Raw genomic sequence first — 25,201 nt, forward strand, 5'->3', positions numbered from 1 at the left:
TTTCTGATAAAACAGGGCTGAGCAGGCGAGATTTCTCGCCGGTATGGGTGGGTGGGCGACCTTCCAAAGGCTGGATTGTCCCAGATCAAAAAGTACAGCACACCGAACTGCAAACCTGACCAAGCAAGAGGCAACGTTCCAGCAACATGCACGGTTGGGAGATTCCTCAACCCCCCCACATCTCTGGATCTGGCGAAGCAAAGGCCACTGTCTCTGCTCAAGGACACCATCCGACGCAAGAAAAGGAGCTCAAGGAAAGGGCAGGATGTGGGGGTTTTTAAAAAAAATAAATTTATTTATTTGCTTTTTCAGATTAAAATTTTACAGGCACATAGAAACAAGATTCTAAAGGATCTCCTGGACTTCTCTCCTCCCCTTTGTAATAATAATAATAATTTATTATTTATACCCCACCCATCTGGCTGGGTTTCCCCAGCCACTCTGGGCAGCTCCCAACAGAATAATAATAATAATAATAATAATAATAATAATGCGACAAAATATCAACCATTAAAAACTGATGGCGAGGAAGCAGGCTGTGTGTGAAGTTAAAATATAAGCCAGGCTAGCTTTCCGGTGATGTGATTGCCTGGGTGATGGGCCATTGAAAAGAACAAAGATAAGGGGATCTGTGCGAGATGGCAGCTGGGTATGGTTAGGCTCATATTATTATTATTATTATTATTATTATTATTATTACAGTGGTACCTCAGGTTAAGTACTTAATTCATTCCGGAGTTCTGTTCTTAACCTGAAACTGTACTTAACCTGAAGCACCACTTTAGCTAACGGGGCCTCCTGCTGCTGCTGCGCCGCCAGAGCACGATTTCTGTTCTCATCCTGAAGCAAAGTCCTTACCCTGAAGCACTATTTCTGGGATAGCGGAGTCTGTAACCTGAAGCGTATGTAACCTGAACCGTATGTAACCCAAGGTACCACTGTATTATTATTATTATTATTATTATTATTATTATTATTATTATGCCGCCCATCTGACTGGGTTGCCCCAGCCACTCTGAGAAGCTTCCAACAAATGAAAACAGCAAACTCAGTAAAACATCAACCATTAAAAACTTCCCTAAACAGGGCTGCCTTCAGATGTCTTCTAAAAGTCAGATAGTTGTTTATTCCCTTGACATCTGATGGGAGGGCGTTCCACAGAGTGGGAGCCACCACCGAGAAGGCCCTCTGCCTGATACACTTGGTATTAAACATGCCAATATCTGGTGCATGGATAGGAATCTGTCGTTTTAAAAATCCGCTACTGCATTTATCTCCCACCTCCTCTACCAAGGAAGCTCGAGGCAGCAATTCCCCAATGTAGCTTTACGACAACCAGGTGAGGTAGGTTAGGCTGAGACGGGGACTGGACCCAGGTCACCCAGCGAGCCCCATGGCCCAGTAAGGATTGGGAGCCTCGTTGTCTCGGTTCTAAAATCCAGCGCTGCAACCACTGCACCACACTGCCACTGCACTCAGGGAACGAGTTTGCTGTGGGAAGGTGCATGCATTCAGCAGCAATTTGCTCCGCCAGTGGTCACAGGTGTTTCAGAGGAGAGGTCCAAAGGATTGACTAATTCCCCGAGAAAGCCTTAACTGCTGTTATAAATGAGAGTTTTGCAGAGCTTCTTGTTTTGCCTCCTTGTGGCTAATTGTCGGTAACGATGATGGAAGGGAGCCTCACAGTGTATAAAGTGAATTTCACAACAGATGGGATGGGACTGAGCTCACCTCCAGAGCTTGTCAGGACCAGTGCCGGATTTATGTATAAGCTAAGCAAGCTATAGTTTAGGGCCCCACTCTCCTGGGGGGGGGGTCCCAAAAAAATTAAAGGAAAAAAACTGGATGTACACTTCCAAAATATAAGATAAAAAACAAATAAAATAAAAGCTACATACAGCAACAGTGTTTTGTGTTGTGTAGGCTCCTGTGATGTAAGCGATGGGCCCCACCTGCTAGCCTGCTCCCTAAAATATCACCAGTTTTCTCATTTCTATATATAGGGTGCCTACATTCTGCTATTTATAATTATTAGTAGTTTGCATCATATATTTACACCAATTATTATTTCATCTTATAGCAAGTGTCTAGAGACTAGATTGTGAGTCTTTGTAAACTGTGTTTCTAAAGGAACTTTTGTTATTGCCAAACGCCAATGTGTTTGCATTATTAAGTTTGTTATGAATAAAAAATCATTTTAAGTTAGAGCTTAATAATTATTTCACTATTAATGTACTTCTTCTTAACTGTATTTCAGTTCGACAATTACTTTGATTAAATGCATATTTTGTTGTGTGCAAATGGCTTGAGATACCTATTAGGTCCATAAATGACCATCTAGCATATATTCAACACAAAAAACAGTGACAATTTGTTGTGGACAAAGGACAGCTGGACATAGCCCCATAGCCTTCAGTAGCTTAGGGCCTTTTCAAAACTAAATCCGGCCCTGGTCAGGACTCAGCTGTGGAATACAGCTGGAGGAAACCACTTTTGAGTGTTTCCTAGAAGCAAGCGCTGGAAGGATTTTGCAAAATAAATAACACAAAGGAATTAGGCAAGAGGTCTCCTGAGCATATGCAGGTTCCAGAGAGGGAGAAGCCATGTTAAGTCAAGCAGCAAGAGGGGGGGCACAATAAAAGAGTTTTGTGGCAGGCACATACCAAATTCAGGTAGGGAGAAGCAAAGCAAAGAAAAAGAAGGGGCAAATCATTGAAATCAGAAAGACTGCAAATAATCTTAGTAAGGTGGAACCAGTGCTTTTTTCCCCTGGGGGGACGCAGGGGGCATGCATACCCCTAAACATTTTGTGGATCTAAATTTGGCCCTATTAAGGGGCAGTATTTCAATAGGAGTAGGAAAATGAGAGTACCCCTAAACATTTTTTTAAGGAAAAAAAGCACTGGGTGGAACCTGCCCTTTGCAAACTCTCCCCCTTTGCATGTCTTTATGCAACACCTTCAGCAGTCCTTTTAAATGGATTCGAAATTGTTTTTAGCTCTGACATTGCTGTCAATTCCACACGGAGCTGTTTTTAATTGTTTTGCCTCTGTGGAATTGCTTTCACTGTGGTTTTGTTTTTAATTGTTTTTCTTGCTGATGTTTTCCCCGCATTAGGATGCAAGCCTAGCCCCGCTTACCTGGGAGTAAGACCCATTGGATTCAGCAGGGCTTACTTCCGAGTAGACGTGGTTAGTTTAAATGCTTGCCAAAAATGAGGTCCTAGGTCGTAGGGGAGAGGCTCTTGTCCATAGCGGTCAACATTTTCCTTTTTTTAAGGGAAATTCTGTTATTCCAAATGGGATTCCTCGCAAGAAAAGAGAAAAGTTGACAGCTATGCTCTTGTCTTTCCACCCAGAAAGATGCTGAATCAATCCTAAATTTTGGTTTTTCTAGAAAGTGGGTCATGGTGGTTTTGGGAGTGTCACATTTGGGAGACGATGGAGGCTTGTTGCGCCAGGGATTTGCCCAATCCTGCTTCTCCCGACTGACTTAAACGGGGCCTACTCATGAGTCGGTGGGCTCACGAGCCCCCCATCTTCTCCCTAGTTATTTGGAAGCAAAACCCTTCTGGGCAATGGGGCCGGCAGCACCTAACCCTTGAATCCGGTGGGGTATTACTAGGACTTCCCCAGCTGGTCCGGAATGCAGACTCCGGCGCTGGCCTAGAAACACACTCTGCACATGCTCAGAGGTGCTCCCGCCGGCTCACAACCCATTTGCAGCTGGGCGCAGGGGGCTGGGATGTGTGCAGGGCCAGATTTAGGTTTGATGAGGCCCTAAGCTACTGAAGGCAATGGGGCCCTTTATACGTCCAGCTGTCCTTTGTCCACAACAAATTGTCACTGTTTTGTTTTTGTTGAATATATGCTATATGGTAATTTATGGACCTAGCAGGTATTTGCACATGACAAATAGGAGCCTACACAACACAAAACACTGTTGCTGTATGTAGGTTTTATTTTATTTGCTTTTTATCTTATGCTTTGGAAATGTACACCCAGCCCTGTAAACATCTGAAAACGTTTGTAGGTTTGAGTTGAAATATTATGCAATGAGAATATAAGGAACTGATTTACATTTAATGAGGAGAAATACAAAAATAAGAGAGAAGGTAAAAAAAGTGGTTACAGAAATGCTAAGAATAAAGTAATTATGTACGGAAGTCAGAAAGAGGTCCATGCTCTGTTAGAGCAATGCTTGAGTTTATTGAACTATGCACGGAAACTGTGCTTATGAAAAAATTACTACAGTGGTACCTCAGGTTAAGTACTTAATTTGTTCCGGAGGTCCGTTCTTAACCTGAAACTGTTCTTAACCTGAAGCACCACTTTAGCTAATGGGGCCTCCTGCTGCTGCTGCGCCGCCGGAGCCCAATTTCTGTTCTCATCCTGAAGCAAAGTTCTTAACCCGAGGTAATATTTCTGGGTTAGCGGAGTCTGTAACCTGAAGCGTCTGTAACCCGAGGTACCACTGTATTTTTAAAAAAGGAAATGTACATCCAGTTGCTTTTTTCTTTCAAAACAGTGCCCCCCCCCCCAGCTACAGCTTGTTTAGCTTCTGCGTAAATCATGCGTGCGCCCTGGGGCTTTGCTCCGGCTCCAAACCGGTTCCTCCTCTGCTCCGGGCGGGCTGGATCCTGCGGGCGCTTGGGCTCCGCACCTGCGGAGGGGGCGCGGAGCGGCAAGCGGGCGGGTCGTGGGCGCGGCCGGCGGGCGGGCAGGAGGCGGCGCCGGAGGCGGTATAAAGAGGCGGCCGCTCCTGCCTCGCTCTGCCTTCGCCTGCCCGGCTTCTCCATCGCCCTTCCGTGCGCATCCATCACCGCCGCCGCATCTGGGCGCTCGCTGCCGACAGCCGCCTCTGCTTCCCTCGCGGGTGTTTTGTTCTCCCCCTCGGTATAAGGTGAGCTGGGTGGGGGGTTATTTGGGTGGGGGGTTATTTGGGTGGGGGTGGTCCTTTTCCCTTCTACCCTCTCCAACCTGTTCCCATGGGTGGGGTTTCCTCTCCAGGGTCCCCTTGATACCCCGAGGGTGCGTTTTCTTCTCATTCATTCATTCATTCATTCATCTTCCTCTGCGCACCCCACATCCTTTTTCATCACCTCCCTCTTGCCGCCGCCGCCTTTATTCTGCCTTCCTGCCAGCAAGCATCTCTGTGCGCCTTTGTTAGGGGGCTGGCCTGGCCTTCCCCAAAAGCTTTACGCGTATATATTTATAATTATTTGTGTGTTTGTATATTTATAATTATTTGTGTGTTTGTCGTAAATCGCTTTGACATTATCTGCGCAATTGAGATGCACAAGTATTTTATATGTAGACTTGTACATCTTTTTTTTTTTAAAAAAAAAAAAAACACCATAATTTTTATTGAGTTTTCCATTTTTCATTACACAAATCCATAACCTAAAACATTGTTCAAAGCATCGACCGCTTTCCCTTCCTCTTTCTGATTCCCCAACATCTTTTACAAATTCTTCGCATTTCTGTAGCCACTTTTTTACTTGCACATCTCAGTTGGACAGAAAATATCAAAGCAATTTGCAGCAGGCACACAAACAATAATCACACACACAATGATAATAATGATAATTAATAATTTGTATTTATGCCACCCATCTGACAGGTTGCCTCAGCCTCTCTGGGCTGCTCCCATCAAACTAATAAAAGCAGTGAAATATCAACCATTAGAGATTTCCTTGAGCAGGGCTGCCTACATAAAAACTACATAGAACTGTAAAGTTATTTATTTTTATATGCAACTTTTTTCATTCCACGGAGCTCAATGGGGTGTTCTTGGCTCTCCCCTCCCTCCTCATTTAATCCCCACAACAACCAGGTGAGGGGAGGCCAGGCTGAGAGAAGAAAAGGACTGGCCCAAGGTCACCCTTCATGGCCAAAGTGGGGAATTCGAACCTGGGTCTCCCAGGTCCTAGTCCAGGGGTCAGCAACCTTTTTCAGCAGGGGGCCGGTCCACCATCCATCAGACCATGTCGTGGGCCAGGCTATATTTTGAAGGGGGGGGGGAAAGAACGAATTCCTATGCCCCACAAGTAACCCAGAGATGCATTTTAAATAAAAGGACACATTCTACTCATGTAAAAACACACTGATTCTCGGACCGTCTGCAGGCCGGATTTAGAAGGCGATTGGGCCGGATCCAGCCCCCGGGCCTTAGTTTGCCTACCCCTGTCCTAGTCTGATACTCTAACCCAGAGGTTTTCAACCTTTTTGAGTCCACAGCTCCCTTGACCAACTGTGTTCTTTCTGTGGCAGCCCTGTGGGGCTCAGGAACCCAGTTGTGCCACCCCTTGCCTGCAGAGCTGGCAGCCCCTCACCCCTTTTCGAACACCCTCCCTTGTGGGGGGTTCCCTCAGGCTTCTCTCGTCTCCCCTCTCCTTGGGAGTCCTCTGGGTATCTGCTGTGGCTGTCCCTGTTCTCTGAGCTGCCCCCCTCCCTGCCCCAAAGAGAGGCACCCCCTCACACTGCCCCACAGGGCACTGGGACTTGTCCGTCCATTCCCAAAACCAGGGCCTGGCAGACTGGCTGGCTGGGCTTCCTTTGCCCACTTGCTTGCTTACTCCAAGGCCGCCTCAGCTCCTGGCAACCAGCACCCCCTGGCCAGCGCCAGAGCCGCCATTCGCCTATGGGGCTTGTAGCCAGGGCTGCTGCAACAAACAGCTGTGCAAGCCTTTGGGAGGCAAAGATGCGAGAGGCCATCAGAGGAGGGGGAGAAGGAAGGAAAGAGGCACAGAGGGCAGTGTTGCCCATGGCATCCCGACCAGTTGAAAACCACTGCTCTAACCACTACACTGCACTGCTTATAGCTATCACCATTTTTCTTCTCTTCTGCATATAAGGCTGCCAGGGGCAGGGCAGGTTTTCTCCCCGAGCAAGCAGAAAATTTGGTGTTCAAAACTTTTGGTAGGCACCCATATAAATATAGGTGGTATTATTACTATTATTGGTCAACTTGGCGCCCTGTGTGGCCAGCACTGCTGGGGCATAAGCTCAGTTCTCTAGGACAGGGATGGCAAACCAGGGGTTCTTCAGATGTTGCGAGGCCCCTGCCCCCCCCCAGTCCACTCTGGTCCACATCTCGGACCACTGACCATCCTGCTGGTTAGGGTCAGAAGAGCTGCAATCCAAAACATTTGGCAGCTACCAGATTGAGCTGCAGATTCTGCTCTAGATAGGGTTATTGTTTTTGCAAGGTGGGAGGGTGTGTGTGTGTTATTCAGTTCCCATTTAAAGGCAACCTTACCTAATTGTCGTTTTCCGAAACAATCCCTGAACCAAATCGCACTCATCCTTTGGCGCTTGCATCTCTCCAAATTTTGGCACTTGCCTCTCTCCCTTTTTCCAAATCTGTTACTTTTTTTAAAAAAAGCAATTGATTCTAACCTTTGTTCCTTGCAAATTACCATCTGCAACCCTGGGGGAGAGGAGGGTGACCCAAAAGTTCTCTCCTTGGCTAAAAAGAAAAGCTACAGTTCTACCTAACTCGGAAAGCTTGCCAGTTAATTTTATTTTCCGTGTTGCCAATGGAAAGAGGCTTAGCAAAGCTTGCTGGGGCCTGTTTTACGCCTCTTTTCATTAGGACTCATTGCAGATTATGGCCTGGTTTGGTGGAGATCTGTAAGATCTTGTTGCCTTCCTCCCTGGTGTGTTAAAGCGTGGCTAGCACAGGTGTGTGCCGGTCTTGCAAAAAGAGGATTCCCTTCTGCAAGGGCGATTGCGATGCTTCTTGCTGTTACATGTCCTCTCGTTGCAAAGTTCACCTAAACGGTTTTTATCTGGGTGCTGCTTTGCATCAGTGGACTTGAAGATGGCTCTTGTTTTTTTCCGGTGCTTCTGCAATTATTGGGTGCCAGTCTAAACCGGTTCTGTCTTTGAGGATTGCTGGACTCCGATGAGCTGTGATTTAGAAGCTGTTGGCGTCTAATGCAAATCTGAGGTGTGGCAAGGCCAGATAAGGGTTTAGCGTTGGCAGGCTGGCATCTTAAAAGTCGGCTGCTCTCTGGCATCCTTCTATAATCCTGACAACCTCAACCTGAGCTGTTGCCCCAGTTTCTCAGACAGCTTTTCCTCTGTTCTTCTTTTCCGCAGGATAAATAGTATGATTATTAGGTGTCGTCTTTCAAACCGTCTTTCTATGGAAAGTAAAGGGACTCAGACTGTGGTGGTCTTGAGCAACTTCGACGAACGGGACACCTTTAGAGAATCCTGATCGACCTGCCGGCATCCTGAAATACTTGAATAAGGTGAGGACGGCTTCTCAGGTTCAAGCTACGACTTTGAGAACAACTATGGCGTAAAATCACAGCTCTCTCTGTGTTGCAACAGTACACAAGTGCGGGAAAATAGGGTGCTGGGTGCAATACCGCTCTTCCGAAACATTTGAGTTTTTGAATAAGCTTTAAGTTTCTAGTCCTGTTTGGTTGTAAAGATACACTTGGTAATACATGGAAGAAATCTCAAAAATGGTAGAGGGCCTGCATTAATGAGACTTCTGGGGGATACTTGGTAAAGTGGTACTTGAGGTTACAGACTCTTCAGGTTACAGACTCCGCTATCCCAGAAATAGTACCTCGGATTAAGAACTTTGCTTCAGGATGAGAAGAGAAATTGCACGGCGGCAGCGGGAGGCCCCATTAGCTAAAGTGGTACCTCAGGTTAAGAACAGTTTCAGGTTAAGAACGGACTTCCAGAACGAATTAAGTTCTTAACCTGAGGTGCCACTGTATATCTTGTTGCTCGCTCTGAATACCAGGAGAAAAATCATGCAGAGAGAAAAAACTTTGAATCCTCTCTATCTGGGACTTGCCAAACTACTGACAATTCAGAAGTCTATGTATTCTGCAGTGCAGTTCTAGGTATATTAACTTCCTGCCCACCTAGCAGTTCGAAAGCACGTCAAAGTGCAAGTAGATAAATAGGTACTGCTCCGGCGGGAAGGTAAACGGCGTTTCCGTGCGCTGCTTTGGTTCGCCAGAAGCGGCTTAGTCATGCTGGCCACATGACCCGGAAGCTGTACGCCGGCTCCCTCGGCCAATAAAGCGAGATGAGCGTCGCAACCCCAGAGTCGGCCACGACTGGACCTAATGGTCAGGGGTCCCTTTACCTTTACGTATATTAACTGCATTTATATCTGACCACGTTGGTTCTCAATATATTGCACAAGTTGAAGAAATTGGTTTTGGTTCCTGAGAATTCTGAAAACAGCATTCCTGCTTTGATTTTTAACAATGGAGTGGGCAATTGAGACCCCTGGTTTGCAAATGTAGATCTGAAAATGTACAGACAGCACCTGTTTTAATCTAGCTGGCTTCTAGCTCAGCTTCTGGAGATTTTCAGTTGGTGTGGGATGGGATTTAATTGTCCCAGAAGGGCTCTCATTGCCCTGGATAACCCCACTTCTCTTCCCAAGTAGCAGAATAACTTAAGGAAACATTTGCTTGCTCTTTCCATAATGTGTACAGGATGAAAGGAAAATCCATTCAGTTATTCCTTGGCATATGATTAGCTTGGTGTAGCTAATCTGTTTACACCTTGCTTGCTTGCAAACCATGTTGGGGTTTTTTGCCCTCAAAATTTCACCATAATGATACAATCTCTGGCTCTGATCATTAAGCCAGTTTTCTTCCAGCCAATTCTGCCAGGCCAACTTATCTCGGTCTCTCAGCAAAACACTGGCACGTTTGCAAATTGACAAAGCCGCCCCCTCAAGTACTTAACAAGCAGTAACTCCCAAAAATCTTGTTTGCAGTCACTGATGGGTTTGACCATCCCTGCAAGAATATGTGCTGCAGAAACAGTTGTAAGAAAATAAATATTTGGGGAGTCATCAGAGTACCCGTTGCAGAAGTTGCGTTTTCTCCCTAAACTTGGGCTTCCTGTTCCTCTTTGAATGTATTAATTTGCTACCACCAAACATACATTTTTTAAAAATCCATGGTGTGGTGATACCTCACCACAGAGCAGCCTTTGCCCTCTGGGTGTTTGGAACTACAACTCCCATCACCCTCAGCAAGTACGATGCATGGAGATGAAGCTGTCTGGGCTGATGGGAGTGATAATCCAAAACATTTGGATGGCACCAGGTTCCCAAGTTCTTTTGGAGAGTTTATTTCAAGATAGTCAGAATAGTGGGCTTTTATTTTAAAATCACGCACTTGCGCTGCATCATGGGCTAGGGAGAACACTGGAGCCCTCAGGCACCATTATTGTGCTATAAAGGTGCCAAGGGCAAATCTCTATGTTCTAATTCACCTGCCTCTGTGATAATGAGCCCTCGTCATCCCAGGATATTGCAGGCACCATCTCATTGTAAGATGCACTTTTGAGCTCAATTCTTACTTTCGGGGGGGGGGTGATCCTGGGTGCCCCACCCATGCAATACCAGAGTGAGAGTTGTAAAACTATATATTCCATTCTGTATTGCACCAGTCGGGTGATATAGAAAGACAGGGAAGAAGAAAGTGGAGGGGGTGAACTGACTCCGGTTTGCCGTGGGGGAAGGCTGTTCTGTGATTTCCTTAATGGCCAAATTCTGGGGAGGGTATCTGAAATATACTCGGAGTCGAAAGTGGATGGCGCTGTGGGTTAAACCACAGAGCCTAGACCTTGCCGATCAGGTTGGCGGTTCGAATCCCCTCGACGGGGTGAGCTCCCGTTGCTCGGTCCCTGCTCCTGCCAACCTAGCAGTTCAAAAGCACGTCAAAAGTGCAAGTAGATAAACAGGTACTGCTCCGGCAGGAAGGTTAACGGCGTTTCTGTACGCTGTTCTGGTTCGCCAGAAGCAGCTTGGTCATGCTGGCCACATGAACCGGAAGCTTTACGCCGGCTTCCTTGGCCAATAAAGCGAGATGAACGCCACAACCCCACAGTTGGTCACGACTGGACCTAATGGTCAGGGGTCCCTTTACCTTTACCTTTTATTCAGCTCATAGTGGTGAGGAGGAATGGAAGTTCCCCCAGAATGTCTGCTTTATATACATCATTTACACAATGGGCCCCACGTCATTGGCTAATTCTGGGATTCACCTGTAGGCCAATCAGGTTGCGGATTCACTTCCACCTGGAGCTGGATTGGGTGCCTCCTGTGGACCAATCAGGCTGCTGCATTCTGGAGCCTATTGTTCTAGGACCAATCGGGCTGCTGCATTCTGAATCCTATTGTTCTAGGACCAATCAGACTGTTGCATTTTGGATCCTATTCAACTCAGTACATAACAGGATCCTTGTTGAGATCGAGGGCCTCATAACTTTCTGGGGGCCACATGCCAGCGGCAGAGGGGGGAAGCAGAAGTTGTGATGATGGACGTGACAACAAGGCTGTGTTTCAGCCGAGCGAAAGCTGTTGAGATGGGAGCAGAGGGAGGGTTGGTGAGGGTTGCAGCCTGAGATTCCTAGATAAAGGATAATAAAGGATAAATTGCATCCACTCCCAGGCTCTCCAGTTAGTCTGCTCAGCGAGAAAGCTGTAAAATGACATGGGTGGGCTGTCCCTGCTTCCCACGCGCAATGTGTGATTCAGCCGGGTTCCGGTTATCGCTGACTCAGTCCAGGCAGTAAATAGAAAAGGGAACTTCGGCAAAGGTCATTGCAGCAGAGTCCGTCTCCTTGCTAGCAACCTGGCTGCTGTTGCAGCATTTTGAGGCAGCATTCGGGTGCGGCTGCTTTGACCTGGGCGGACTGGAGTCATATCTCTATTATCTGGAGATGGCTTCTACTTATCAGATTTTCAGACCTGGGAATCAAAGGTCAGCAGGCCAAAGTTCCTTGCCTGAGTGCCTTTTTTATTCTTCTTTTTGCATATGTCTCAGATGCATCTTCTTCACCCACCAGGTTTAGGATGGCAGTTAGCTTGGATGCAAACCAAATTGTCCCTGGGGGTTTTTTGTGTTGAATATGTGCTGTATGGTAATTTATGGACCTGATAGGTATCTAAAGCCATTTGCACATAACAAAGTATGTATTTTATCAAAGTAATTGATACAGAAATGAGCAAACCAGTGATGTTTTAGGGAGCAGGCGTGGCCCATTACTTACATCATAGGAGCCTTCACAGCACGAAACACTCTTGCTGTATGTAGGTTTTATTGTTTTTTATCTTATATTTTGGAAATGTACATCCAGTTTTTTTCCCTTTAAAGTTTTTTTGGGGGCCCCCAAGAGAGTGGGGCCCTAAGCTATAGCAGGAAGTTAATATACCTAGAACTGCACTGCAGAATAACTTGTTTAGCTTATATGTAAATCTGGCACTGAAGGAGCGTCTCCACCTCCATCGTTCTGCCCGGACACTGAGGTCTAGCTCCGAGAACCTTCTGGCGGTTCCCTCACTGCGAGATGCCAAGTTACAGGGAACCAGGCAGAGGGCCTTCTCGGTGGTGGCACCCGCCCTGTGGAACGCCCTCCCACCAGATGTCAAACATATAAACAACTACCAGACTTTTAGAAGACATCTGAAGGCAGCCCTGTTTAGGGAAGCTTTTAATGTTTAACAGACCACTGTATTTTAATATTTTTTGGGGATTATTATCATTATTATTATTATTGCACTGTACTGACTCCATCGCTCTAGAGGCTGCAGTGCTTTCAAATACCAGTTGTTGAGCTATTCTGGATTAGATTAGAAACAGTAGTTGAGATTTCTTAAGGAAATTTGCCAAAAAAACCCAACACTTTGGATATGGGTTTCCCCAGACACTTTAACCAATTATAGAAAATTCCGCCCGGACACTGTTTTTGATGGAAGAATCCCGGATATGTCCGTACATCTGGCAGCCCTAGTTCTGTTATTGTGGAGGAGACAGGGAGCTTTTGCCTCTGTTCTAGATTAATTGCAGATTGTTGTGTTGTTCAGTCTTGACAAACAGTGATTAAAATTAACTGTGCCTTGATCGAAACTTCGAACCGTCATTTAGGAAGGTGGCTTTTCAGAAAGCGTAATGAAGATGAAGCACAATTTAGGGAGTGGACAGCATGCTGAACTCTTAACCTAAATAGGAAGCCTCGAATCTTATTGTGTATCAGACAAGGCAAGGATCAGGAATAGGATATAGCGAGTGAGCCCAGGCAGCAGCTAAGCTGGTTCTGTTATCTCCAAATCAGCCGAGACAGCAGGATTTCCCAAACTTGGGTCTTGAGCTGTTTTGGGACTACAACTCCCCTCCTCCCTGACCACTGGTCCTGCTAGCTAGGGATGATGGGAGTTGTAGTCCAATAACAATTGGAGTTTGCTGCCCTGACTTTTAGAAGACATCTGAAGGCAGCCCTGTTTAGGGACGTTTTTAAAGTTTGATGTTTTGTCACTTTGTTGTTGTTGTTGTTGTTGTTGTTGTTGTTGTTGTTCTGTTGGGAGCCGCCCAGAGTGGCTGGGGAAACGCAGCCAGATGGGTGGGGTATAAATAAATAATAATAATAATAATAATAAATTTTTATTTATACCCCACCCTTCCTGGCCCCAAAACCGGGCTCAGGGCGGCTAACAAGAAATTTAAAACACTTAATTATAAAAGCAGCATAAAATATAGTATAAAAATATGAATAACAATAAAATTCAAAAATCAATTTAGGGGAAATAAACATTAGATAATCCCCAGGGCTAGCTGGCTGAATTGTTCCTACTTGGGCCAGCGAGGGGGCCAGGGGAGAATTAGCTGTGGGGTCTCAGAGCGGCTGAATTCAAATTGAAAGCCAGGCGGAATAGCTCTGTCTTACAGGCCTGAGGGAAGGAGGTTAAATCCTGCAGGGCTCTGGTCTCCTGGGACAGAGCATTCCACCAGGTCGGAGCCATCACTGAAAAGGCCCTGGCCCTGGTGGAGGAGAGTCTGACTTCCTTAGGCCCTGGGACCTCTAAACTATGGTTATTATTATTATTATTATTATTATTAATTCCATGTTTTGCACCTGGATTTTAAGGGTGTCTTCTCTTCTCCCCAGACAGGGGCAGAGTTCATTGGTCTTGTCCACTTCCTACATCGGCACCCAGTAGCGACCCTCGCTGCTTCCTTCATCTCCTCCAAAAAAAACAGGCGTGAGGCTGGTTTAAAATGGTTGGATTCAAGCCCACCGATGTCCCTCCGACGGCCGCTGTGAAGTTCGTTGGAGCCGGGACGGCTGCCTGCATTGCAGACCTGATCACCTTCCCCCTGGACACGGCTAAAGTCCGGCTGCAGGTGAGCCCCAGCAGATGCCACACCCAGAGGTCGTTGCTCCACGTCTTTTCCAACTATTCCTTTGTGGGCAGGGAGCAGCTCCCAAAAGTTAGGTTCAGGCACCCTGAATTAACGGTGCCCACTGTCCGCTTAGGAACAGCTGATATGGGATTACTGCAAAACCCGTTATCGGTGAGATCAGTGTCATTTATATAAAACTGGTGGGAACCAGCATAAGAGGAACTTGTTGTTGTTGTTTAGTCGTTTAGTCGTGTCCGACTCTTCGTGACCCCATGGACCAGAGCACACCAGGCACTTCTGTCTTCCACTGCCTCCCGCAGTTTGGTCAAACTCATGCTGGTAGCTTCGAGAACACTGACCAACCATCTCGTCCTCTGTCGTCCCCTTCTCCTTGTGCCCTCCATCTTTCCCAGCATCAGGGTCTTTTCCAGGGAGTCTTCTCTTCTCACGAGGTGGCCAAAGTATTGGAGCCTCAGCTTCAGGATCTGTCCTTCCAGTGAGCACTCAGGGCTGATTTCCTTCGGAATGGATAGGTTTGATCTTCTTGCAGTCCATGGGACTCTCAAGAGTCTCCTCCAGCACCAGAATTCAAAAGCATCCATTCTTCAGCGATCAGCCTTCTTTATGGTCCAGCTCTCACTTCCATACATCACTACTGGGAAAACCAGAGCTTTAACTATACGGACCTTTGTCGGCAAGGTGATGTCTCTGATTTTTAAGATGCTGTCTAGGTTAAGAGGAACTTAGCACTCTGTTAAAAGTGAAAAACATATCCACATAGGTACAAGGAGGGCTCTGCACGTATAGTAAAAAAAATATGGGTTGAGGAAATGTTTTCAAGGACCACAGTTGGATGGAGAGATGGGGCATGGGTGGTGGAACGGTGTTGGCCAGAGGATGAATACCTAAGATGGCAGATATATTATTCCAATAGAGTGTGTGTCCCAATGGAAGGTCTTGCAGGCTGTCTGGACTCTGTCCTACAATGCACTGCTGAACAAAGCCTGACCAGCTGAGAATTTGGTGTGAGCCTCCGTACTTGAGCCCCCAAGCGACGTTTTCCCCGCACAGCCCAACTCTCTCTCTCTCTCTCTCTCTCTCTCTCTCTCTCTCTCTCTCCTCTTCTCCTCCTGTGCAGATCCAAGGGGAGAACAAGGTGGCTGTGGAAGCCAGGACGGCGCAGTACAGAGGGGTCTTTGGCACCATGGCGACGATGGTGAAGAACGAGGGACCCCGGAGCCTCTACAACGGGCTGGTGGCCGGCCTGCAGCGCCAGATGAGCTTCGCCTCTGTCCGCATCGGGCTGTACGATTCGGTGAAGCATTTCTACACCAAGGGCTCCGAGCGTAAGTAGACTTGGGCCTCTGGGGCCAAGGATCGTGGAGTTGGAAGGGGGACCCCCAAGGCCATCTAGTCCAACCCCCTGCTGTGCAGGGACCGCAGTTATGGAATCCCTGACGGAAGTACCTAAAGGCCAGCATGGGGGTCTGCCTTCCTAACCCCAGAGACAGTGGTTCTCAAAGGGTGGGGCAGGAAAGGGTGACAGGAAGATTCAAGGACAATCAAAGAAACATCTAAACATTTCAGTGTGGTATAGTGTATAAGCTTCAGAAGGTCTAAATTTCTTGCTAAGGCCTTACAAATCTGTGCTATAAAAATTAAAGGGGGTATGGGAAGTGATTTATCCTTTAAAGCTTATTATTATTGCTATCATTTTCATGTGTATAATAACTGTTTGCTAAAACACAATAAACCAACTTCCAGAACGGATAAAGTTTGAGAACCAAGGCACCGTCCCTTGGTTCTCAAACTTAATCCGTTCCGGAAGTCCGTTCCAAAACCAAAGCATTCCAAAACCAAGGCGCGCTTTCCCATAGAAAGTAAGGCAAAACGGATTAATCGGATTAAACTTTAAAAAACAACCCCTAAAACAGCAGTTTAACATGGATTTTACTATCTAACGAGACCATTGATCCATAAAATGAAAGCAATAAACAATGTACTGCAGTCACACAATCAATCAATCAATCAATCAATCAGTAGCTGAACTGGGTTCCACACAGTCACAAAAATAAAGAGCCCCAAAAACGCAAAATAAATAGCAAAAACAGACAGACCTCAGCGTAACACTCAAAACAGAAGTGTAACACTCATAATGGAGCATGTTCGGCTTCCGGAAAAAGGTTGCAATCTGGGACACTTACTTTCGGGTTTGCAGTGTTTGGGTTCCAAGTTGTTTGAGTACCAAGGCATTTGAGAACCAAGGTAGTAGTATAGAATTTTTTTGGGGGGGATATACAACCAGAAACAGTATATCTAAGCCTCTCTTCCAGAGCGTTGGCTATTCTTCTACAGTTCTCCACAACTTTTTGTTGCGAACAGGGATTTCCAACTCTGTGACAAATAGGAAAGATCAGCAAACCAAGCAAGGCTTCTTTGGGTCAATAAGAAGTTTAAACAAAAAATTCCTTCCAGTAGCACCTTAAAGACCAACTAAGTTAGTTCTAGGTATGAGCTTTCGTGTGCATGCACACTTCTTCAGATACCATGCACACGAAAGCTCATACCTAGAACTAACTTAGTTGGTCTTTAAGGTGCTACTGGAAGGAATTTTTTGTTTTGACTATGGCAGACCAACACGGCTACCTATCTGTAATAAGAAGTTTGTTTGCCTCCAATTAGACCTAATATAAATGAGATTACCCGGCCAAAGCAAGCGCACACCTCTCAGTGACTTTGTACATTTATGATACACATGAAAGAGGCTCATTTGTAATTCTGTTTTTTGGGAATGAATCCTGTTCTTACGTGGCTGCGTTCTCTGATTTTGGCAGATGCTGGTATCGGCAGCCGACTTCTCGCTGGCTGCACCACCGGAGCGATGGCTGTCGCCGTGGCCCAGCCGACCGATGTGGTCAAAGTGAGATTCCAAGCCCAAGCCCGCATAGAGGGTGGCCGGCGGTACCAAGGGACCCTCGACGCCTACAAGACCATCGCGAGAGAGGAAGGGGTTCGAGGCCTCTGGAAAGGTCAGTAAATTTGGGTTTTGGCAAAGGGGGAATCAACGCTTCCAAAGTCCTCCAAGCCATTATTATTTTGCTTATTGCATTTATATCCCATCTTCTCCTCTAAGCGGCTCAAGGTGGTGTAACACAGTTTGCCTCCTCCCCATATCATCCACACAACGATCCTGTGAGGTTGGCTAAGGCCACCCAGTGAGCTTTGTGGCTGAGTGGGGATTTGAACCCTGATGTCTCCCAGGTCCAAGTCCGGCGCTCTGAGCACTATATCACGGTGGCTCAATTCAGAGTAGCTAACTCATGCCCTGTTACAAAGAGATCTCGCCTTGGTGCTTCTTTTGCTTTTATTTTTTAAATTTTCTGTTTTACAATTTAAAATATTAAACAACCTTAAAATATCAACGACTTTCCTTGGTTCATTTTGCATAACATGAATGCAAACCATAAACTAAACCATTCAGTTTTCCATTATTAATCCATCAAAACTTACACTGTTGAATTTATCAAATAATTTTTGCTTCCGCTTTGTCTAGGTACCTCCCCTAATATAACCCGGAACGCACTTGTGAATTGCGCTGAGCTGGTGACCTACGACCTGATCAAGGATGCTCTGCTCAAATACAACCTCATGACAGGTGAGGAGCGATGGACAGGTCCGGGCTGTTGCTTGAAGGAGCTCCTGGATTTTGAGATGCATGGAGGGTTCACCTCTTGCGAGGTTCCTGCAAAAGTTGCCCACACTGTGGTGGATCCTTGCTGCAGATCACCAAAGGGTTCTGACAGTTTAATATCACCATGTAAAATTGCATATTGCTGCTTATCTGTTTGAAATCTCCCAGGACGGCGTTCCACAGGGTGGGTGCCACCACCGAGAAGGCCCTCTGCCTGGTTCCCTGTAACTTGGCTTCTTGCAGAGAGGGAACCGCCAGAAGGCCCTCAGAGCTGGACCTCCGTGTCCGGGCTGAACGATGGGGGTGGAGATGCTCCTTCAGGTATATAAGGCTGAGGCCATTTAGGGCTTCAGCACCTTTAAACCCCTAAACATGGACTGGAGACGTGCATTTTTTCTGCAATAGCTAAAGTCTGTAAGTTCATACAGACAAATGTTGATTTTTCAGGGTTCTCCACACTGGGCTTTTTCTTCTTCCTGGCGATCCCTCGTAGCCGAGTGAGATTGTCTTCCATAAACACGGTTTTAGAAGTGAGTCTTTAAGGGACTGTGGAGGCCAATTCTGGATCCACATGTCCTTCCACAGTGGGGACATTGGTTTCCGGGCAGGAGTTGATCACGGTGAGAGTTTGTCAAGTGTGCCTTCCTCCTAGCACGTTTCTCCCTTGCGTCCTGAGTTTGAGTGTCTTCAAAACCCATGACAACTTTGGTAAAGGCTGTTCTCCAATTGGAGCGCTCACAGGCCAGTGTTTCCCAGTTGTCAGTGTTTATACTACATTTTAAAAGATTTGCCTTGAGAGAGTCTTTGAACCTCTTTTGTTGACCACCAGCATTACGCTTTCCATTTTTAAGTTCGGAATAGAGCAGTTGCTTTGGGAGACAATAATCAAAAACTAAAATAGAACAAAACCTTTAAGGAAGAAAATTAGGTTTTTCTAATTTTTCCCCTTAAGCTTTTTGATTTTTATAATTTAGTGGATTTCCACAAGATAATATTTACAGTGGTACCTCGGGTTACATGCGCTTCAGGTTACAGACTCCGCTAACCCAAAAATAGTGCTTCAGGTTAAGAACTTTGCTTCAGGATGAGAACAGAAATCGTGCTCCGGCGGCGCGGCAGCAGCAGCAGGAGGCCCCATTAGCTAAAGTGGTGCTTCAGGTTAAGAACAATTTCAGGTTAAGAACGGACCTCTGGAACGAATTAAGTACTTAAGCTGAGGTACTACTGTATAGTCGATTACTTCTCGTTCAAGGGATTTTAACGGTATTTCATTTGTTTTGTGCAACTTCCACGTCACGAGCTTTCGGCTTTAGCTTTTTCGTGTTGTTGTCCAGCCACATATTCTGCAATGGCTAGTTTTGGGGAAGCGATTTGGTTTTCTTCCCGGCTCACGATGCCTCCCTCCCGCTTGTCCTTGCAGACAACCTCCCTTGCCACTTCACCTCTGCGTTTGGAGCCGGCTTCTGCACGACCGTCATCGCCTCCCCTGTCGACGTAGTGAAGACCAGATATATGAACTCTGCCCCCGGCCAATACGGAAGTGCCGTGAAGTGTGCCCTCGCCATGCTGCGGAAGGAGGGGCCCCTTGCCTTCTACAAAGGGTGAGTCTCCATCTCCCTTGAAGGCCCCCGCGGGGCAGGAGGTTGGCAGGAGCTGGGAATTAGGGTGAGGCGACAGGGCTGTCCGCAACCATTTGGGGCTGGAGACCCCCGGGCAACGGAGGCCAGTGCCCCCGCCAGCCTCAACCCCTGCCTTCATCCAGCCCCTGCTGGCATGTCTTCTTCCTTGCACCCAGCCAGTGCCAGATTTACGTATAAGCTAAACAAGCTATAGCGTAGAGCCCCATTCTCTTGCCCACCCCCACCCCCAATAAAGGGACCCCTGACCATTAGGTCCAGTCGCGGACGACTCTGGAGTTGCGGTGCTCATCTCGCTTTACTGGCCGAAGGAGCCGGCATACAGCTTCCGGGTCATGTGGCCAGCATGACTAAGCCGCTTCTGGCGAACCAGAGCAGCGCACGGAAACGCAGTTTACCTTCCCGCCGGAGTGCTAACTATTTATCTACTTGCACTTTGACGTGCTTTTGAACTGCTAGGTGGGCAGGAGCAAGGACTGAGCAACGGGAGCTCACCCCGTTGCAGGGATTCAAACCGCCGACCTTCTGATCGGCAAGCCCTAGGCTCTGTGGTTTGACCCACAGCGCCACCCGCGTCCCTCCCCCAAAATATACTACTTCTTAATTGTATTTCAGTTCAACAATTACTTTGATAAAATACATATTTTGTTATGTGCAAATGGCTTTAGATACCTATTAGGTCCATCAGTTACCATATAGCACATGGGTAGACAAACTAAGGCCCGGGGGCCGGATCCGGCCCAATCACCTTCCAAATCCGGCCCGCGGACAGTCCGTGAATCAGCGTGTTTTTACATGAGTAGAATGTGTGCTTTTATTTAAAATGCATCTCTGGGTTATTTGTGAGGCCTGCCTGGTGTTTTTACATGAGTAGGATGTGTGCTTTTGTTTAAAATGCATCTCTGGGTTATTTGTGGGGCATAAGAATTATTATTATTATTCATTATTATTTTTTCAAAATATAGTCCGGCCCCTCATGGTCTGAGGGACAGTAGACCGGCCCCCTGGTGAAAAAGTTTGCTGACCCCTGATATAGCATATATTCAACACACAAAACAGTGACAATTTGTTGTTGACAAAGGACAGCTGGACATATTAAGGGCCCCATTGCCTTCAGTAGCTGAGGGCCACATCAAACCTAAATCCGGCCCTGCAACCAGCCCAGGGGCCGATTCCGCCTTTCAGCTTCCTCCTCCTCCTTAGTTCCCCTTTGTGCAATGTGGGAAACAGGAGGAGGAAGATGGGGACAAGACAAAGAATTGCCGTATTTTTCCATGCATAAGACGATTTTTTTCTTTTTAAAAAAATGGCAAAAATTATGGGTCTACAAGTGAAGTTCTCATATAAATTATTTAATGCGTTAACACGAATAGAAGTTATAAATATTGCAGCATAAGGGCTTGCTATTGTGACTGTAATGGAATTGCAATGCTGAAGGCTCTGCTCGGGTGCAACAATTATTCCTACCCATGGATTAAAAAGGCTACAATACAATAAGGTAATGCAATAAGGTTTTGGAACGCAGAAACAAAGTGAATCATCAAACCGTCAATCCTAGCACGCGGCAGACCACCTAAATTATATAATTTGGCACCTGAGTGATTTATATTAGGGAATGTTACAGTGGTGCCCCGCAAGACGAACGCCTCGCAAGACGGAAAACCCGCTTAGACGAAAGGGTTTTCCGTTTTGGAGGCGCTTCGCAAAACGAATTTCCCTATGGGCTTGCTTCGCAAGACAAAAATGTCTTGCGAGTTCCTGCGGGTTTCCCCCCCTTTCCCCCCCTTTTCCTAAGCCGCTAAGCCGCTTAACAGCTGATCCGCTAAAAGCCGCTAATTGCGCTAATCCGCTAAGCTGTCAATGGGCTTGCTTCGCAAGACAAAAAAACCGCTAGACGAAGAGCCTCACGGAACGGATTAATTTTGTCTTGCGAGGCACCACTGTATTTTAATTCAGCACTGTTATTATGAAGCTATCATTGGATTATTGTAATTGAAAAACAAATAAAAATTATTACCAACAATTGGGGGGGGGTTGGCTTATACACGGATAGTGAATATGGGGGGGGGTGATTGGTATCAAGTGAAGGGAAATCTCCCCCCAAAAAAGCTCAGCAACTCAAGAAATATTGATTTATTAATTTTGGGTAAAAAAAAAAAAGTCTTATACATGGGAAAATACAGTAGTTGGCTCTTTCTTTCATGGGCTCTGCTGCCACCTAGTGGCAGGCTACTTGCCTTCTGCCCTACCAGTCTCAATGGGCACCAGCCATCTTTGCCCATGGCTACCTGTACCTTGGGATGCATGCTCTGGGTTTTTTCAGTTGCCTCCCAAGGCTGCAGGTCCCTTGGCTGGCAAAAGATGGTTATCCTTTGAATTGGGGAGGAAGATGCTCACTTGAGCAACTTGCCACTCTTGAGATTTGTCCCCTGGTCAAATCTCTTGTTCCAACAGGCCTTTTGGAACTGACTTGTATTATTATTATTATTATTATTATTATTATTATTATTATTATTATTGGCTTTTTATAATGCTGTGCTGGTTTTTTATTATCATCATCAATATTCTAATAGATTTGGGTTTTTCCATATTGTTTTAATTCTATTAAAATTGCTTTTTAGCTGTTATCTTTTATATGGTTCCTGGCTTTTGTGTGTGTTTCACCTGCACTATTTGAATTCGTGCAAAAGCCGCCTTGAGTCCTGGCCTGCGAAAAAGGCGGGGTGGTGAATAGATATAATGAATAATACGTCCATCCAGCATCAAAGGCCGGGGTAAAGAGATGGCCACGCAAGACATCTCCATTTCATGGCCAGATGTGCACCTAGTTTTTAAGGCAAGGTGGAATCTGGGGGCCACTGCTTGGGTTTTCAGGTGCCCCCAAAAACCGTTGCCCTCCTCATTCACCCATTCATGCTGCTTTTGCATTTAGGTTGTCCTATCTCATTTGCTGGGACACGGGTGGCGCTGTGGGTTAACCCACAGAGCCTAGAGCTTGCCGATCAGAAGGTTGGTGGTCCGAATCCCCGTGACGGAATGAGCTCCCATTGCTCGGTCCCTGTTCCTGCCAACCTAGCGGTTCAAAAGCACAAAGTGCAAGTAGATAAATAGGTACCGCTCTGGCGGGAAGGTAAACGGTGTTTTCGTGCGCTGCTCTGGTTCGCCAGAAGCGGCTTAGTCATGCTGGCCACACGACCTGGAAGCTGTATGCTGGCTCCCTCGGTCAATAAAGCGAGATGAGAGCCATAACCCCAGAGTCGGTCACGACTGGACCTAATGGTCAGGGGTCCCTTTACCTTCACCTCATTTGCTAAATTCCTTTGTCAGCCTTCATCCGAGGCTCACAAACAATGAATAATAATAATAAATTTTTATTCATACCCCGCTCTTCCTGGCCCCAAAACCAGGCTCAGGGCGGCTAACAACAAATTAAAAAAACTTAATTGCAAAAGCAGCATAAAATACAGTATAAAAACATGAATAACAATAAAATTCAAAGTTCAGAAATCAATTTAGAGGAAATAAACATTAGATAATCCCCAGGGCTAGCTGGCTGAATTGGTCCTACTTGGGCCAGCGAGGAGGCCAGGGGAGAATTAGCTGTGGGGTCTCAGAGCGGCTGAATTCAAATTAAAGGCCAGGCGGAATAGCTCTGTCTTACAGGCCCGGCGGAAGGGGGTTAAATCCTGCAGGGCCCTGGTCTCATGGGACAGAGCATTCCACCAGGTCGGGGCCATCACTGAAAAGTCCCTGGCCCTTTATAAGCAGTTTGCAATATAAAAAAACCCAAAAATACATCTCTTAGTAACAAAAGCAGTAATGCCCCTTGCCATCCATCAACAGGCTCTCCTCTCATTTTCCATTTGTTCTAACTCCAGCTCTGTTTTTCTCCTTTGCCTGGTCTCGTCTCTCAGCTTCACTCCCTCGTTTTTGCGGCTGGGATCCTGGAACGTGGTGATGTTCGTGACCTACGAGCAACTGAAGCGAGCCATGATGGCGGCCCGTGGATCGCGGGAAGCCCCCTTCTGAGCTAGCGGGCGGGTGCATTTCACAGATCTCGCACATATGCGTGTGCAACGGATCCTCGATCTAGATCTCTCCCTCGTCTTTTCTCCCTTATTATCATTTTTTAAACTACTCCTGTCTTAACGTTTATGTGGCTTCCGTTTCGTTACAAACAGAAGCTCCTGGCTGCTTTTACAAAGTGATTTGTTCTTAACGTGTTACGGTCCAGTCTACCTTTCTCCTTTTCAACTTTATTAAGCTCTGCTTTATTAAGCTCTGAGGAATTTAGACCACAGGGGCTCAACTTGCAAGAGAGCTCCAGTTCCCTTTTTCTATCTGTAACATCCGCACAGAGTTATATTCTATACTAGATAACGTCAGTTACCCCCATTACCCAGGGCTGTGCTTTTTTCCCCCAAGCAGAGATGCTTGCAATAATTCACAAGTGACTAGCCCAGCCTTGCCCCAGCCTGGCTTGGGTCCTGATGGGAATTGTAGTCCGAAACAAATGGAGTGCTCCAGGTTGGGCCAAGGCAGCGCTTGCTGCTTGGGGTAGCTCTGACCAAGCAAGGTGCAGATTCCTGCCAATTTATTTATAAAGTGCTGGCGATTTGCAAGCAGAGTTTGGGCTGCCTAGCAATCCTCCTGTGCTTTTGCATTTCAATAAACTTTTGTTTTTAAAAGTTGTTTATTCCGTGCAAGGATTGCTTCCAGGCTTAGAGCCCCCCAGAAGGGGAGGAAAAAACCCTCCGTGCGGCACGGTGTCTCCCCACTTTATAGCGAGTCGACAAGGGACCTTGTCTTGCTTGCCACTGCTTTGTCCCTCTTGAGTCAAGGTCAGTTTCAGGCAAACTGGGTTTTGTTTGGAAACCGTTACGCATCTCGCAAGGCTGTTGGCATAAGCCCTGTAGCTCCAGTTAATTGTGTGGCTGTCCCATTGGGCAGAGAGAAAAAACAGTAGACCTTTCCTAGGCTTCCCCAAAAGCCTGTATTTATTTTATTTTTTTAGGGTTGCCTGTTTGCAACTGTTTGCCAGCGGTTCCGTCTCCCTGGCGTCAAGTTTGCTGGTAGGAGATGCTGGCTGGTGGAGAGGGAATCTGGCACCTTCACCCTTCTTGGCTGAAGGCATCTCTGGCAAACAGGAAACCTTTCGGGTCCCAATCCACCAGCCCAGGTTGTCCTTGCAGTCTGCATTCTGTTCTGGGAAGCGACTCCCACCTTTAGGATTTTCTGCAGAGCTTAATAAAGCACCTCGTGTCTCTGTTAACGGTGCACAACTTTAAAAAACTTTCCAAGTAGAGAAAAATGCATTGTGAGGCTTCTTATGTGTTTTAACGTTTCGGTGGCGCTGTCTGTGATGGTGGAAAGTGGCGGTGGATTTTTATTTTAAGCACCTTTTGTGTTGTGCATGACTTGTTTTTTAAAAATAAAGCTAAAGTACAATGCTGCCCCGTGCTCGTTCCTGCGGCGTCTTTGGGTTTTTCCATCGTGGGTGCATATCTGATTCCACAAGGCGGCTCAAATTGACCAAGCAAATGTGAAATGCCGGTACCTCTCCCCATGGACCTCTCCTCCCTGGCCCATGGACCAGGTCTTGATCTGGGAAGAGAGATCTGCAGGTGGAAGCAACCTTCAAGTGGTACCTTGGTTCTCAAACTTAATCCGTTCCGAAGTCCGTTCCAAAACCAA

At 46.6% G+C, this 25,201-nt stretch overlaps 1 protein-coding gene across 1 annotated transcript; it reads left to right on the forward strand.

Annotated features, from left to right (window-relative positions):
* Window positions 1–4,764: 4,764 nt before the first annotated feature.
* Window positions 4,765–24,960, forward strand: LOC307214987 (dicarboxylate carrier UCP2). The gene is made up of 8 exons (XM_079974104.1): window positions 4,765–4,902; window positions 8,106–8,260; window positions 13,944–14,179; window positions 15,318–15,525; window positions 17,014–17,208; window positions 17,733–17,834; window positions 19,291–19,471; window positions 23,422–24,960. Exons 3-8 carry the CDS (start codon window positions 14,054–14,056, stop codon window positions 23,534–23,536), a joined length of 927 nt encoding a protein of 308 aa, XP_079830230.1. The 5' UTR covers window positions 4,765–4,902; window positions 8,106–8,260; window positions 13,944–14,053; the 3' UTR covers window positions 23,537–24,960.
* Window positions 24,961–25,201: the final 241 nt, after the last annotated feature.

Source organism: Podarcis cretensis (genome assembly GCF_951804945.1).
Source record: "Podarcis cretensis genome assembly, chromosome: 4".
Classification (NCBI taxonomy): Eukaryota; Metazoa; Chordata; class Lepidosauria; order Squamata; family Lacertidae; genus Podarcis; species Podarcis cretensis.

Bases quoted from the DNA above. Each gene is read 5' to 3' on its own strand.
- LOC307214987 (XM_079974104.1), top strand. From the start codon at position 14,054: ATGGTTGGATTCAAGCCCACCGATGTCCCTCCGACGGCCGCTGTGAAG. The intron at 14,180-15,317 runs GTGAGCCCCAGC...CCTCCTGTGCAG, and splicing joins CGGCTAAAGTCCGGCTGCAG to ATCCAAGGGGAGAACAAGGT. The intron at 19,472-23,421 runs GTGAGTCTCCAT...CTCGTCTCTCAG, and splicing joins CCCCTTGCCTTCTACAAAGG to CTTCACTCCCTCGTTTTTGC.